The 16,572-nt window shown below is 34.6% G+C and overlaps 1 protein-coding gene across 2 annotated transcripts; it reads left to right on the top strand.

Moving 5' to 3' along the window:
* The first annotated feature begins 147 nt into the window (after nucleotides 1–147).
* LOC117321766 (coatomer subunit zeta-1-like) lies at nucleotides 148–12,163 on the top strand. 2 transcript variants are annotated; one of them, XM_033876284.1, is made up of 8 exons: nucleotides 148–254; nucleotides 4,109–4,177; nucleotides 4,814–4,895; nucleotides 5,153–5,244; nucleotides 5,470–5,603; nucleotides 6,532–6,622; nucleotides 9,536–9,556; nucleotides 10,614–12,163. In XM_033876284.1, the coding sequence occupies exons 1-8, from the start codon at nucleotides 237–239 to the stop codon at nucleotides 10,659–10,661; spliced, it is 555 nt and encodes a 184-aa protein (XP_033732175.1). In that variant the 5' UTR covers nucleotides 148–236; the 3' UTR covers nucleotides 10,662–12,163. The 2 variants fall into 2 exon arrangements, with proteins under 2 accessions (XP_033732175.1, XP_033732176.1); XM_033876285.1 differs by lacking the exon at nucleotides 9,536–9,556 and having other exon boundaries at nucleotides 149–254.
* Nucleotides 12,164–16,572: the final 4,409 nt, after the last annotated feature.

The following is a 16,572-nucleotide window of genomic DNA, read 5'->3' as shown; positions in this document are numbered from 1 at the left end:
ATTATGAAATAAAAAAAATAACGGTCACCGTTGGTATTTTTAATTATAAATCAATGATAATTTCAACGATGCAAATAATTATTTACATTCATTAACATACTTCAGTAAAAAACCTTCGAGTCTACTTCAAATTCCTAGTCGTTTCAGTGTTTGAACTTGGGGATAATTGATAGTGCGCCTGTTCAACACTGACGAGCACCTCCACGTCAAGTCGAGCCTCAAGTCAACACGAAACCATGGACGGCGGTATTTTGGTAAGAAAAACAACATCATACGGCATTGTTCAAAAGTTTTCTTATGTATTCCGACCAAAAATGACACGGGAAGAGCTTACAAACCTTTTGATATATACTTACACCCTAGAAATCATGTTGAACAGTTATATGTCACCCGGCATCATACCCCCCCCCCCCCCCCCTTCACAGTTTAGTCCAGTTTACCGATAAGGAGTTATGCATGCAAGTGGGCGACAAGACAGCACCTTCTCCATAGCAATGATATATCTGAAATATCCAGCGTCGGATACACAAAATGAGACGCATTTCGGATATGTCCATCTTTGATTACAGTATCATATTTTGTTTCGCCTTTTAATCATGTACTGAAGTACCAGGAAGAAGGAACAATTTGTGTGGGGCTGTTTGTGTGTATATAATCTACATTGATATATTTACAACAAGGAAGTGTTATATTATCATAATTATTGGAAAATCAAAATAATCAATGTGCAACCAGAATGTGAACATACATGGAGAGGTAACCATTTTCTGAAATTCATCAAACAAGCTAGTGTAGCGGAACTGGACCGGGTCGATCATCGGCGACCAGGTAGCTAAATCGGTAGAGCATCCGGCTAGTTTTTCGGAGGTCCCGGGTTCGAACCCCGGTCTGGCCGTGCATTTTTCCACTCCTATTACATTTGGTGCCTGTGACCAAACCTTGTTTCAAGTGAGGTGAATACTTGACAAGGGGATACCCGAACCTGGGTTGTGAGTTGTGAAGTCTTCGGGGTCGAAGACTTAAAAAAATAGGAGGGAAGAGTGTAGCGGAACTGGACCGGGTCGATCATCGGCGACCAGGTAGCTCAATCGGTAGAGCATCCGGCTAGTGTTCGGAGGTCCCGGGTTCGAACCCCGGTCTGGCCGTGCATTTTTCCACTCCTATTACACTAAAGCAAGATTTCAACTACAAGAAGACTGTGAGATGTGGTGACGGGTTGTTTGGCCCTAAATCTAAAGCCGGAAGGCTTGTTTTATGCTAAACTGTGTTCTCCCTAATTTTTCATTTTTTCGTCAGGTGGTATATATTTTTGCACAAATTATCAAACAAGTAATATTAAACATACCAAATATACTTTATACCTGAAGACTGTGAATTAACCTGTTCATTTATCACTGAAGCCTGCAAGAAAGACATACTTAGCCTAAGAAAACAAAACATTGTAACAGATCAAATTGCTTTTATGACATAACAACTTAGGGCAGGGATTTAGGGCGAAACATCCCGGATTCAGCAAATTTGGCTATATTGGCAGGTTTAGCTACCGGTAGTCAAATCTGACCACACATATTTAGGACCCAAACAGGTGAGGTACAGTCACATTTTTATTGTGCAGAATGAAAAAAATTGATAAAAAAAAAAATATTTTTTTCGTCTGCTTATTATTCATCAGATATTTCATCGTCACAATTATTCATTGTTCCCCAATGTTTGTGGAGGTGCCCAGGCTCACAACACTATACAGACTCTATTTATTTGAGAAGTCAATAGACAAGACTGGCTATATGACGGTTCTGTCACCATTTTTAAAAATGTTCCACAGACGAAGAATCAAACAGTATGGATGTGTCAATTCAACATTATTTAGAAGCACATCTACAGGGCTACAGATTACCCCATAAAAATCTAGTGAAGCTGAAGAGTCTGTGAAGTTGTTCTGTATAGAAAGGATCCTTTTAGAACCACATACATGGATTATATTATCTCCCATTACAACAACTTGGACTTTTACCGTAGGCATGAGTTAACTATAATTTAAACCAAACTCTTTGAATGACCTACCCAAATGGTTTGGGCCCATGGCATTAGGGAAATTCACGATAGGCCACACAGGACATTTCCTTCAACTGGGCCTTGGACTATAATCAAAAGTATTAACAATGATCTCTTTAATGATTCCTTTAAATTGTACAGTATACAAAAGGCCAACTCACGGAGCATTTATTTTGATAATTTACAAATTTTTTAAATGCAAATTTGAAATTCTTAATAATGTAAAGATTAAGTACTTTATTTTACCCAGGAATTTTCCTACAATTTTTCAACTTTTTCAAATTTTTCAAATTTCTATGTGACAAAATATGACATTGGGACACTTCAGTTTTTCTTCGATGATTATTGCCCTTACGTATATTATTTTTTATTTCGTTTTGTTATCTATAGCTGTTTTTTTATTTTTCAAAAGTACCTTAGTATATATGTCTTTGTAGATAAAACTTAATTTCAAAAGTGACTTCAAAATTAGGAATTTTTCAGTGGCAAATTGGGAATTTTCACAAGATTTTTTTAGGGGAATGGGTCCTTTTAATGGAACCTGTTTCTATTGTAGAAAAATCCCTGTTACCCCTGTGTTCAGTACTATGTGGCATATTTTTTCTTCAGTTGTTGCAGCTCATTTTCAAACACAAACAAAACTTTGATCACAGCGTCATTAAGGCCGAATTGTGTAATTCCTTCAATATTTTTTTTTCTAGTAATGAACATATCTACTGGCAGTGATGTAGTTATTTTTAGTCATTGAAGAATATTTACTAACTCAACCGTGTCAGTGTCCTCAAGAAATGCAGGTCGGCGTGTATGGCTAGTTCGGGATGTAAACATATGCCATGCATGCTCACCATTCATTCTTAATCATATTTCAATTATTCATTTCTTAATTCATATCATAAAAAAACACTTCAATTCTTGCAAAATTATGTTCTTGAATCATTTTTTGGCATTCAAATGACCGATACGGGCATCTTGTGCACATTTCCATGTTAACTGGATGATGCACATGTGTCGAGCAAGGAGCCAAACCCTAACTCCACCTTTTTGCCTACTTGGCTTATTTGCATATTCCACCTGAAAAAAAGCATATGCAAATAAGTGGATTCCTCTGTTTACATTTCCTACATCTTTGACCTAAATGTTAACAGGCCATTTGTATAAATAGATTAGCCCAAGTTACTCTGGCTCCGACACCAGACTTGGGCATTCTGACAGATAGATGTCTGGTGTAGGGCCAGAGTGCATCACTATAATATGAAAACATGGAATTCTCTGACAGTAATTTGATTTTGATGAAGATCTTTGTGCAGACAAAATTAAATCTGGTATTATATAACATGTGCCTTACCTAACAATGAACTAATGAAATCAAACTTAGGTGAAGTTTGATACAATGGTTTATTGTTATTTAGCTTGTTGTGTCTGGTCTGTGTTTTTGTCACCTTGTCTTTGTTTTGTATATTTGGCCTGTCTTGTGTTTCCATATATAAGTGTCTGTTAGTGATGGGACAATTGTCAAATATTACTGTAGCTAAATGTTCAACATCAACTGATCCAACTAATTTTTCATAATTAATCATTAATGTATCAATATTTCCCTGTTTTTTAGAGAACAAATTTTCACCACCTGTATAGTATACATAGATGTCATTTGTTGACCCATTTTTTTCATATGCAAATTCTAAGAAAGTGGGGCATTTTTTAATTGAATTTACAATTTATATCATATTATGACTGCAACTGTGAATGTACATTTTCGTGGATTTAAACACATAGCCTAATTGATTGACTACATCGGAAGACCTATCCTAATATAACTAATAATTGATTATGAATTTACACCAATGTACATGTCCCGTCACAATTGTCTACTAGTGTTTCTTGTTTTCCTGTCAGTACAACAACATTTTTGATCAAAGAATTAGCATTTCAACATTAAATTTTATAACCACATACAAAGTATTCTCTAGCCATACCAATGACACCTTTGCAGAATCACCTAAAATAATTCTGATTCTATATACATGTTTATAATTATATATTTGTAAATTTTCCACAGGAACCCTCTTTGTACACAGTGAAGGCAATGGCCATCCTGGATAACGATGGCAATCGTATGCTTGCTAAGGTAAGAGTACCTGTTTATTTCATTCTGATTAAGAAAAAGGAAATAAAGCAATAAATATTCCGCTTGTTGTATAATAAATACATCATCTCTTACCAGAGCTTATTACAGTGATGTAACATAATCTAATATTAATCAGGTTTGATGATCTAAAGTTTACTGTTTGTGACAAGACTGAATTTTCATAAATCTCATATGAAAAGGAACCAAACTAGAAAAGTTCCTTTTCATGTAGTATTTAGGTCTGAAATCCTGTCATCTTAACTATATTTGTTTTTTCTCAATTTCCATTTCGTGATGTACATCTGGACTGGTGTAACTTGGAAGTCTGTGACATTGAACCATTATTTTATGACACCATATTTGATATTTATTAGTGTGTAATTTTGCATGTGTTATGAGGGCACCCAGTTGACTCAAATTTTAGCATTTTCAGAAGTCAAATCACTATTTCTCAGAAATATGAAGGGACAAAACATATTTCAAATAAACTTATCCTTTCAATTGTAAGAGTCAAATCTGGTTTTGGAGAGTCAAAAACATACTCTCAAGGGTCTTCTGGATGACCTGGGTTATGTTTACTGAAATGGCGTGACGTACATGTGATTTAATAATGACAACATTTTATTTCATTTCAAGTATTACGACGACCAGTTCCCAACAGCCAAAGAACAGAAACAGTTTGAGAAGAACTTGTTCAACAAAACACACAGAGCTAATTGTAAGTTAGAGTGTGTATTCAAGAGTTTTCTATTGATCATTTACAATTTAATAATTTAAATGTCATTGTCTTCGAAATATGAATGGTTAAAAACATGTCCTTTCAAACACAGGTGTTAAAACCTGAATTGTTTATTTAAAGTCCAATATTCATTTAGTAAAATATATTAATGACAGCTTCTGTTATGTTTTTTTGTTATTGTAATGTATCAAGGTATTTTTGATGTCTGTTTTGAAGACTGATATTTTTTCTTTCAGCTGAAATAATAATGTTTGAAGGACTCACATGTGTGTATAAGAGCAATGTTGATTTGTTCTTCTATGTAGTCGGAAGCTCACAAGAAAATGAGGTAAGACACACATATATATGTAATGTAAAAGTACCAATGGTGTCTGGACACAAAGGATGTAAAAGTAGGATCACTCGATTCTTGTCATAAATTGTTAATTTTTTGTGATATATTGTCAAATTATACAGTACTTATCAAATGATCTTCCATAAAATTTTCATGTACAGTCACAAAGATGGTTGCTCAGATTGATTTGATTAAACACTGGCTTATTTATGCTTTCAGTTGATTCTAGCAAGTGTTCTTAATGCCCTGTATGATGCTGTCAACCAAATTCTACGTAAAAATGTGGAGAAGAGAGCATTGTTTGAGAACTTGGATGCTGTGTACTTAGCTGTTGATGAGATCTGTGATGGCGGGTATGCATATCTGTAATTCTCAAAACATTTCCTTCAATTTGTATTCATAAAATATTTTACAATTGTGTTTTAAGTATTGATCAAGTATTCTACAATAAAAGCCCACCAACAATTTCTGATTAAAAATATGGTCATGACCAGTTTTTTTGCAATAGTACTGGATATGGTTTTCCTGTGATATCTTCTTATATGTCATACAGGACTAATAGTAATACAAACATAATCAATTAATTATTGTGTGGTTTCTGTTCAAGCAAGTAAGGGAGATCATTTGATAAATACTTTAAGAAATATTTCAGAACAAAATATAAAAAAAAATATAAGCAGTAAAGTAGTTACTTTTGTATATTGGTTGCAGATTTCAAGTGACTATATCATTCACTAAATATAGCTCCTCTCTATAAAATTCCTTAAAAAATGTTTTTTTTTAAAGAAATAAGTTATTTGTTTTTATTTTTCATTATTGTTTTTTAAACTTAACCATTGCAGCCAAATTTTAACATAAAAATGTACTTATCAATAGCCTGAGGTAATTCACACCCATGCAAGCTCATGTAGAACAACCTCTTAATGCAACAAAAAATGTCACAATTTTTTCCCACGCACTTTCTCCCTCCTTTTGGATGTGGAATGAGGGATATCTTCTTCATTGGAGGTTTCAGATGTTGGCATGTATGATCTTGCTACATATGACAATCTATTTATAAGTTCTTCAAGATACATAGACATAAATAGCAAAATTGCCTAAATCATTGCTTTCTGATGCTTCCAGATATATCTTCTATACAGTGATGTAATGGAAGCTGTAAATTACCAAATAGTCTCCACATAAAAAAAAAAAAAAGAATTTTTGAAATATTCCCCAGCAACAAGGGTATAGAAAATGTGCATTTGTCTCATGATAAAACCTATTGTATCTTTGTTGCAGGATAATCCTTGATGCCGACTCCACGTCAATAGTACAGAAGGTAGCGATTAGGACGGATGATATACCACTAGGGGAACAAACAGTGGCGCAGGTACTGATGTCTCTTATCACAATAAAACACTGCTTCTTATCTCACTTGTACTTCGGTAGCATGTGCTTATCCTCAACCAATAGCTATCCATGTAAACCAGGCCTGGTTTGTATAAAGATGTGCGTTATAGAGTGTAGGTATGATGGAAGAGTTCGGAGTGTAGAATTAAAGGAAATGTTTGGAATGCAGGTATGGTTTGGTACTACTATGTGTAAATAATGTAGGTTTGGTTTTGATAAATTGTAGATTTGGATGGGTAATATAGAGCTTTAGGATACTAACATGTTCAGGTGGAGAATCTTCATTTCTTTGTAGAGAAAGTTTATCTCGTATGAAATTTGTAGTATTTTTTAAAAGGACCAATTTTTTTAACTGTTGTTTTGATAATTGGAATTCAAAATAACATGAATTCACTGTAGAGGCACATTTAAACTGTACCCTGGCTGGTGTCATTTCAAAATAGCTCGACATGATTTGATAGCTGCCCAAGAGACGGGATGAAAGGGTTTTGTCTCCCAAAACAAAATGCCACCATATAAAAGGACAAAATTAATCAACTTGATACCCACTTCAGTATCATTTGAATGACTATCATGTGGCCTGAAAAAGTTTTTTTTTGTCTCGGTCCCCGGTCCATGAAGGGATATTACTCTTACTTTTTTCCAATGCCCATTACACAAAAGGGATATAACTCTTTCTGTGGTGTAGCTATTGTCTCAAGCATTGTCAACAGTTGTTGTAAAATCAATGGAGGTGGTTATGAGAAAGTGTTGAATTACAGTCAGGTACTGGTAGTTGGTCATTTTGAGGGGAGCTTGGTAAAGCTTGGTACAATCCTGTTGACATTTCCGTGAAATTTAGTTCCACCAACGCCCTTGGTAAAGTCTTTGTTAGGTACATAACAATGAAATGATTAGCTCACGGCAACACAGGACTTATTATTTAATACTATCACTAGGTATATTTAAAAGTTTTAATAGTAGGACTCCAAAATAACTTGTTTCTATCCACAATCTGCTCGTGGTGAAGGGACTTATGATTATATTTTACTGTACATACATGAACTCTAAATAGAGTTTTCTGGTGTTCATATATTATTATTTATCAATTATCACTGAAAACAATGATATTTTCCATCACAAGGCGTCATTTCATTTTGATAGGTCATCATTAAGTATCTGTTCTTTGGTGATAAAGAATAAAAGCACTGCCATTATCATATACCCTGCTCTTCCTTGTTTAGATTGAATCCCAAGGAAAGGAATAAATCCGGAAGCAAAAGTTCTTTCTTTGCAGAAGCTTAAGTCACTGTAGAGTTTTGATGAATAGATGGAGGGAGAGAGATTACATTTTTGACCATTTTTTATGAAACTTGGTATATACATGATCAGTAACCACATTAACTACCAGGTATTCGTGCTCCTTTTTGTTTGTTTTTATTTTATTTATTTTTTTGATAGGGAGGGGGGGGGGGGATGTTACTCCCCTTTTATGGACATCCTGACAGTAACTATTTTATAGATATCTCTGTGTATAAATATATAAAAGTGAGGTAATTAACAGCTTACAATTCTAGTCAGCTTTAATCATACTTCTAAAGACTATATGAACTGGGTAAAATTGACTCAACATGTGATATTTTTAATATAAAATGTAGCAAACAGTTTCCGAATTCTGCTCTAAGGTCACAACAGTATGTATTTTTTTCCTAATTTAAATCCTACAATATCAAACATACTATAATTTCTGTCATAACTAGTATCAGTATATTGTATTACTAGAACATCTTCTGACTTGATGGTGGAGAGATTTGTAACACAAAGGTCTGGTAATGAATGACTGATGGCATGATGTCTGTGCCTGGATTGTTGTGAACATCCTGTTTAACATGGTTTTCCTTCACTTGCCATAAAAAATTGATTTATAGATATTCTGAAACTCATGTCTTTGTTCCTTACATATTTATGGAAAGATGATTAATTAATTGACCCTACTTTATAAATAAACCTGCCATATTAATCTTAAATTCCCAAACCATCATTTTTGTTCCTTTTTCATCCCATAAATCTGTCTTTGATGCAAAGATCAATTTGCATTCAATTTGCATCTTGTCCTGCATCTTCAGCTACCAGCCTTCTGAAAATTCTTACTTTATGAAATTCCTGTTGGAAATTTTTAATATGAAATTCCTGTTGGAAAACTCTTACTTTATGAAATTCCTGTTTCAAATTTTTTACTTTATGAAATTCCTGTTGGAAAATTCTTTCTTTAAGAAATTCCTCTTTGAAAATTATTACTTTATGAAATTCCTGTTGGAAAATTATTACTTAATGAAATTCCTGTTTGAAAATTATTGCTTAATGAAATTCCTGATGGAAATTTCATACTTTGGAAAGTATTGTTTCAGTCATTTCCTTAACTTAAGATTTCCCCCTAACTCTTGTACATGGTAACAATTTGTTCGGTAATATGTCTAATTAGCAGTAATGTTAAGGAAAGTATGTAGTTTGTGAAACTGGACCAGGTATTATATATGTATCCAGTGTTAATCTCATAAAGTTGTGAAATCCCTGTTAAGCAGATTATGTATGCAGTCTAGTTTTTAAATTGTTATTGAAGAAGACCGTTCATGTGTTGTATTCCACATTACATTAGAGGCCGCTGGTTGGCTGATTTATCACCTGATGTTATTGTGATTTTACAAGGCACCAATCTCTAGTCTCTTACTGTGTAATCTTCTAACATTGTTGGGGTAGTGTTAGTCGTTATTCAGGGAAGCATTATTAGTAATACTCATGAGGAAGTGCGAAAACACTTATGAGGAAGTGCGAAAACACTTATGAGGAAATGCGAAATCTTACTCCTATTAAAGTCTTGTTAATATATATGGTTTGATTTTTTTGTGTGTTAAAGCAACTCACTAAAAAGCTGGAGGTGAGTACTAAGGAAGCTTTCAGGTTCAGAGGGTCATAGTCTACTTTCACTTTCCCACACAAATACATGTGGTGTTCAGTGGTAGCTTTATAAACATATATTCCACTGTTCATTCATTGATTAGTGTATCCCCAGATATTGGTACTGTAGCTGAATAATCGATTATAACTATTTACTAGTCTAGAAAAAATCATGTTAACAAAACATTTACTATAATCTAATTTCATTGCATTGTAAATATTCTCGTTCATTATTTTGGCGACAAATTCAAACGGTTTAAGTGGTATATATGATATTGCTGGAATATAAAGCTTGGTGCTAGGTACAAGCTAATGGTAGTCTATAACGATGATACCATATCTTCTCTGACTAAAACAGAAGCCACCTAGTGAGATTTCAGTTATTTCATCACATTTCAAAACATTATATGATATATCTGTTTCCATGTTTATCATTTGGTATCCCTGTAAAAATAACAGCTGGTGATGTGGTACAAAGCACAGGAGTTATGGATTATCTCCCTTCGTCCAGTGGTGGTTGTGGTTGAGCATGTTACTGTAGCCTATTTTGTGGGTAAAGGCCTGGCTTGTGTTTAGAATGGCTGGATCCAGAGTTGTTTCAATGAAAAAATGATCTAGACCTTTTTTCGATAAAATTCCATAATGGCACAGTCACTTTTCAAATATGCTTTAATAAATCACGGAAAAATTTGCATATAATTTTCCAAACATGACCCAAGAGTTATTAAGATAAGCAACAAATTTTGATTCTTTTAATAGCTACATTTGGTCACAGAATATTATTTAACAGACAGCAACACAGTGTACAAGTATAACATAAAGGTGCTGTATTTTCATATTTTTTTCTTTGCATTCTTTTCAACAAAAAACATTTATCACCTCTTTGCTAAACCTCGAGACTAGCATTATAAGAGCATTCTCAGGATAATAGTTCCCTGTATCGCTGTGTACATGTGTGGATGTTAATCTCACTTTAACCATCAGTTAGTTTTGTTTTTTCTTCACCTAATCTCCTTTTCTTTCTTTTTTTTTTGCAGGTTCTTCAAAGTGCTAAAGAACAGATAAAATGGTCATTACTGAAATGATGGACAAAAATATTTTTATCAGTATCTTGATCATGGATTGTGGATAGGTTTGTGTGCTGAGGAAAGTAAATTTTGACAGTAAATGCAGCAATGCATTGCCATGGCGACCAGAACATTTCACAACAACGTTGGTTTCCGATGGCAACAAAAAAGATCGAGAAGGCATTACATGATGTGATCAGCCAACCTTTTTTGGGGCGCTGGATAACTGGAGATAACATGTTACCATGCTTATTACTCAAATCTGATTTGGTATCTACTGTAGATCTTCAATTTTCTTGTGTGTATTTCATAACACGCTCTGGGAGGAATATTTTGATATACTGTACATGTACATAATTAACTAGCATAAGACATAAATTTGCAAGATCTTTGTATATGTCAACACAAGCTTTCCTCTGAAAAATTTTGTGTAAAAATCATCACAACAATAACACTTGCTTCGTACAAGATACGTAAGCTTACAGTACATAAGTAACGCACAAAAGGTAATTCCATTGTGGTACATGCAAAATGTTTTATTTAAAAAGTAAATCATAGGTGAGAAAATGTGTTGTATATTTGTAACATTTTAAATCGGGAACCACTGCTACCATTCTGCAATTATTTGTAACATTTCCATGTGATGAATGCTGTGTTGTTATGTGATAAAGAGAGATATGATAATTGTACTGATGTTTGATATGTGATGATAAGATAGTGAGTGAGAATGGCTAGTTTGTGTTAACAAATAAACCATGAATGTTTGTGGTTTAAATTCCTGATAAGAAAGTGTTTACAAAAAATCTTTATTATAAAATCTTATTGTATACCACGTATTTATACAAGTCTGTAGTGTATAAAATACAGCCATTCTGAGGATATTTGTCTGGAGAGTGGATATAATATTATACAAGCTGTATACAGGCTATATAAAATTGTATAAAGTATATATACATGATATATAATGCTTTACACAGTACATATATGCCTGTAAACTGCAACTGTTTTACCAATATGCAAGTCGCATGAAAATGGAATGAGAGTTGTTTGCAGTAGATGTATTTATTTACATAATAGTGAACATGTCCTTGTCAAAACTGTTCAACCCCAGAATAGAGTTTAGCATCTGATATTGGGAATGGAAATAATATCTTTGAATGGATGGTAAGTTATTAAGAATTGTGCTAGGTATTTTTCAAAATATGGTGAATACATACAGAATATATTTCAAAGTTGCCATTTAAGGTTTATTTTCCCAAAAGAGTTCGTTATTTAAACAAACACAAAGGTGTTTCTTTTCCTCAGACATATTTTTGAGGTATACAAGTAAATTTTAAAATGTAATTGAATTTAAGTATCCTAGTACTGTTCCTAGTCAGTACTTGGATGGTAAGGACAAAGTGCTCATTAAGCATTCATTGTATGGACATGTATATGAATTTTCATATTTGTCATAGACAACTTCATTTGCAACATGTGAATAAGAATGGAAGGAAATAAATTATTCATGAAACAATAAATTTAGTGGTTTTGTGTAGAAATGACAAGAGTTGGCAATAGTGGACACTGTGGGAGGTCAGTACAGAAATTATATATAATATAATACAGGCTGTAGGGAAGACCTCTTAACAGATTAGGTGTGAAATTGAATGTAAAGTGACGACTTTTACCACCACTGTTGAAATATGGCGTGACTTCCTGTCAGTGTTGCGTACCTGTCAACCCTCCATATTTCTATTATCTAATTTGTTACACAAAGTGTATTTTGATTTTGCATAATCCTAAAACATAGCACCCATACTAAAGGTAAAAGTTTCAACTGCATGTTAGTTAAAATAAGTAATATTACACTAAGCTTTATCAAATAGAGAATTATGTATATGTATAGGTTAAGAGAATGATTTATGTGTAGAGCTTATGAACAAAATGTTAATTAAGTCGCCTCTCTGAGAGTAAAGGATTAATGTTAATCACACATTGGGATCATCATTGGTTTCTTACATTCAAACTTTTGGTGCAGCTGTTGAATAAGTGACCCCCTTTTCTTTATTGTGTTATAACTTATGGTCGTGATATTTGGTTTCTGGGTTTCTGTTGGGGTTAACTATTATAGATTTGTGTCGGAGTAAGCCATTTTTGGTGAAAGAAAGCTCTGGATTATCAATCATTGTGGATTTGGACTCATGTTAATTATTTAAGTGACCATAGGCAAATATGAACAAAAAATGATAAACCAAGGATGTATGGACAAAATGATAAACCAAGGATGTATGGACAAGATGGTAAACCAAAGTTATATGGACAAGATGGTAAACCAAAGTTATATGGACCAGATGGTAAACCAAGGATTTTGGACAAGATGGTAAACCAAGGATGTATGGACAAGAGGATAAACCAAGGATGTATGGACAAGATGGTAAACTAAGGATGTATGGACAAGATGGTAAACCAAGGATGTATGGACAAGATGGTAAACCAAGGATGTATGGACAAGATGGTAAACCAAGGATGTATGGACAAGATAGTAAACCAAGGATGTATGGACAAGATGGTAAACCAAGGATGTACGAACAAGATGATAAACCAAGGATGTATGGACAAGATGATAAACCAAGGATGTATGGAAAAGATGGTAAACCAAGGATGTATGGACAAGATGGAAAAACCAAGGATGTATGGAAAAGATTGTAAACCAAGGATGTACAGACAAGATGGTAAACCAAGGATTTATGGAAAAGATGGTAAACCAAGGATGTATGGAAAAGATGGTAAACCAAGGATGTATGGACAAGATGGTAAACCAAGAATGTATGGACAAGATGGTAAACCAAGGATGTATGGACAAGATGGTAAACCAAGGATGTATGGACAAGATGATCAACCAAGGATGTATGGAAAAGATGTAAACCAGGGATGTATTGAAAAGATGTAAACCAGGGATGTATGGAAAAGATGGTAAACCAGGGATGTATGGAAAAGATGGTAAACCAGGGATGTATGGACAAGATGGTAAACCAGGGATGTACGGACAAGATAGTAAACCAAGAATGTATGGACAAGATGGTAAACCAAGGATGTATGGACAAGATAGTAAACCAAGGATGTATGGACAAGATCATATAGACAAGATCATAAACCAATGATGTATGGACAAGATGATAAACCAAGGATGTATGGACAAGATGATAAACCAAGGATGTACGGACAAGATGATAAACCAAGGATGTATGGACAAGATGGTAAACCAAGGATGTATGGACAAGATGATAAACCAAGGATGTATGGACAAGATAGTAAACCAAGGATGTATGGACAAGATGATAAACCAAGGATGTATGGACAAGATGGTAAACCAAGGATGTATGGACAAGATGGTAAACCAAGGATGTATGGACAAGATGGTAAACCAAGGATGTACAGACAAGATGGTAAACCAAAGATGTATGGACAAGATGGTAAACCAAGGATGTATGGACAAGATGGTAAACCAAGGATGTATGGACAAGATAGTAAACCAAGGATGTATGGACAAGATGGTAAACCAAGGATGTACGAACAAGATGATAAACCAAGGATGTATGGACAAGATGATAAACCAAGGATGTATGGACAAGATGGTAAACCAAGGATGTATGGACAAGATGGTAAACCAAGGATGTATGGAAAAGATTGTAAACCAAGGATGTATGGAAAAGATGGTAAACCAAGGATGTACAGACAAGATGGTAAACCAAGGATGTATGGACAAAATGGTAAACCTAGGATGTATGGACAAGATGGTAAACCAAGGATGTATGGACAAGATGGTAAACCAAGGATGTATGGACAAGATGATAAACCAAGGATGTACAGACAAGATGGTAAACCAAGGATGTATGGACAAAATGGTAAACCTAGGATGTATGGACAAGATGGTAAACCAAGGATGTATGGACAAGATGGTAAACCAAGGATGTATGGACAAGATGGTAAACCAAGGATGTATGGACAAGATCATAAACCAATGATGTATGGAAAAGATGATAAACCAAGGATGTATGGACAAGATGATAAACCAAGGATGTATGGACAAGATGATAAATCAAGGATGTACAGACAAGATGATAAACCAATGATGTATGGACAAGATGATAAACCAAGGATGTACGAACAAGATGATAAATCAAGGATGTACAGACAAGATGGTAAACCAAGGATGTATGGACAAGATGGTAAACCAAGGATGTATGGACAAGATAGTAAACCAAGGATGTAAAGACAAGATCATATAGACAAGATGATAAACCAAGGATGTATGGACAAGATGGTAAACCAAGGATGTATGGACAAGATGGTAAACCAAGGATGTATGGACAAGATTGTAAACCAAGGATGTATGGACAAGATGGTAAACCAAGGATGTACGAACAAGATGGTAAACCAAGGATGTATGGACAAGATGGTAAACCAAGGATGTATGGACAAGATGATAAACCAAGGATGTATGGACAAGATGATAAACCAAGGATGTATGGACAAGATGGTAAACCAAGGATGTATGGACAAGATGATAAACCAAGGATGTATGGACAAGATGCTAAACCAAGGATGTATGGACGAGATGCTAAACCAAGGATGTATGGACGAGATGATAAACCAAGGATGTACAGACAAGATGCTAAACCAAGGATGTATGGACGAGATGGTAAACCAAGGATGTACGGACATGATGATAAACCAAGGATGTATGGACAAGATGATAAACCAAGGATGTATGGACAAGATGATAAACCAATGATGTATGGACAAGATGATAAACCAAGGATGTATGGACAAGATGGTAAACCAAGGATGTATGGACAAGATGATAAACCAGGGATGTACGGACAAGATGGTAAACCAAGGATGTATGGACAAGATGGTAAACCAAGTATGTATGGACAAGATGATAAACCAAGGATGTATGGACAAGATGGTAAACCAATGATGTATGGACAAGATGATAAATCACGGATGTATGGACAAGATGATAAACCAAGGATGTATGGACAAGATGATAAACCGAGGATGTATGGACAAGATGATAAATCACGGATGTATGGACAAGATGATAAACCGAGGATGTATGGACAAGATGATAAATCACGGATGTATGGACAAGATGATAAACCGAGGATGTATGGACAAGATGATAAATCACGGATGTATGGACAAGATGATAAACCAAGGATGTATGGACAAGATGATAAACCAAGGATGTATGGACAAGATGATAAACCAAGGATGTATGGACAAGATGATAAACCAAGGATGTATGGACAAGATGATAAACCAAGGATGTATGGACAAGATGGTAAACCAAGGATGTATGGACAAGATGATAAACCAAGGATGTATGGACAAGATGATAAACCAAGGATGTATGGAAAAGATGTAAACCAGGGATGTATGGAAAAGATGGTAAACCAAGGATGTATGGACAAGATGGTAAACCAGGGATGTATGGACAAGATGATAAACCAAGGATGTATGGAAAAGATGTAAACCAGGGATGTATGGAAAAGATGGTAAACCAGGGATGTATGGACAAGATGGTAAACCAAGGATGTACGGACAAGATGATAAACCAAGGATGTATGGACAAGATGATAAACCAAGGATGTATGGACAAGATGGTAAACCAATGATGTATGGACAAGATGATAAACCAAGGATGTATGGACAAGATGATAAACCAAGGATGTGCAGACAAGATGGAAAACCAAGGATGTATGGACAAGATGATAAACCAAGGATGTATGGACAAGAAGATAACAAATGATGTATGGACAAGATGATAAACCAAGGATGTATGGACAAGATGGTAAACCAATGATGTATGGACAAGATGATAAACCAAGGATGTATGGACAAGATGATAAACCAAGGATGTGCAGACAAGATGGAAAAC

The sequence above is a fragment of the Pecten maximus genome, chromosome 2 (assembly GCF_902652985.1).
Source record: "Pecten maximus chromosome 2, xPecMax1.1, whole genome shotgun sequence".
Lineage (NCBI taxonomy): Eukaryota > Metazoa > Mollusca > Bivalvia > Pectinida > Pectinidae > Pecten > Pecten maximus.
The sequence above is the reverse complement of the archived record's forward strand: the minus strand, read 5'-3'. Positions and strand labels throughout refer to the sequence as shown.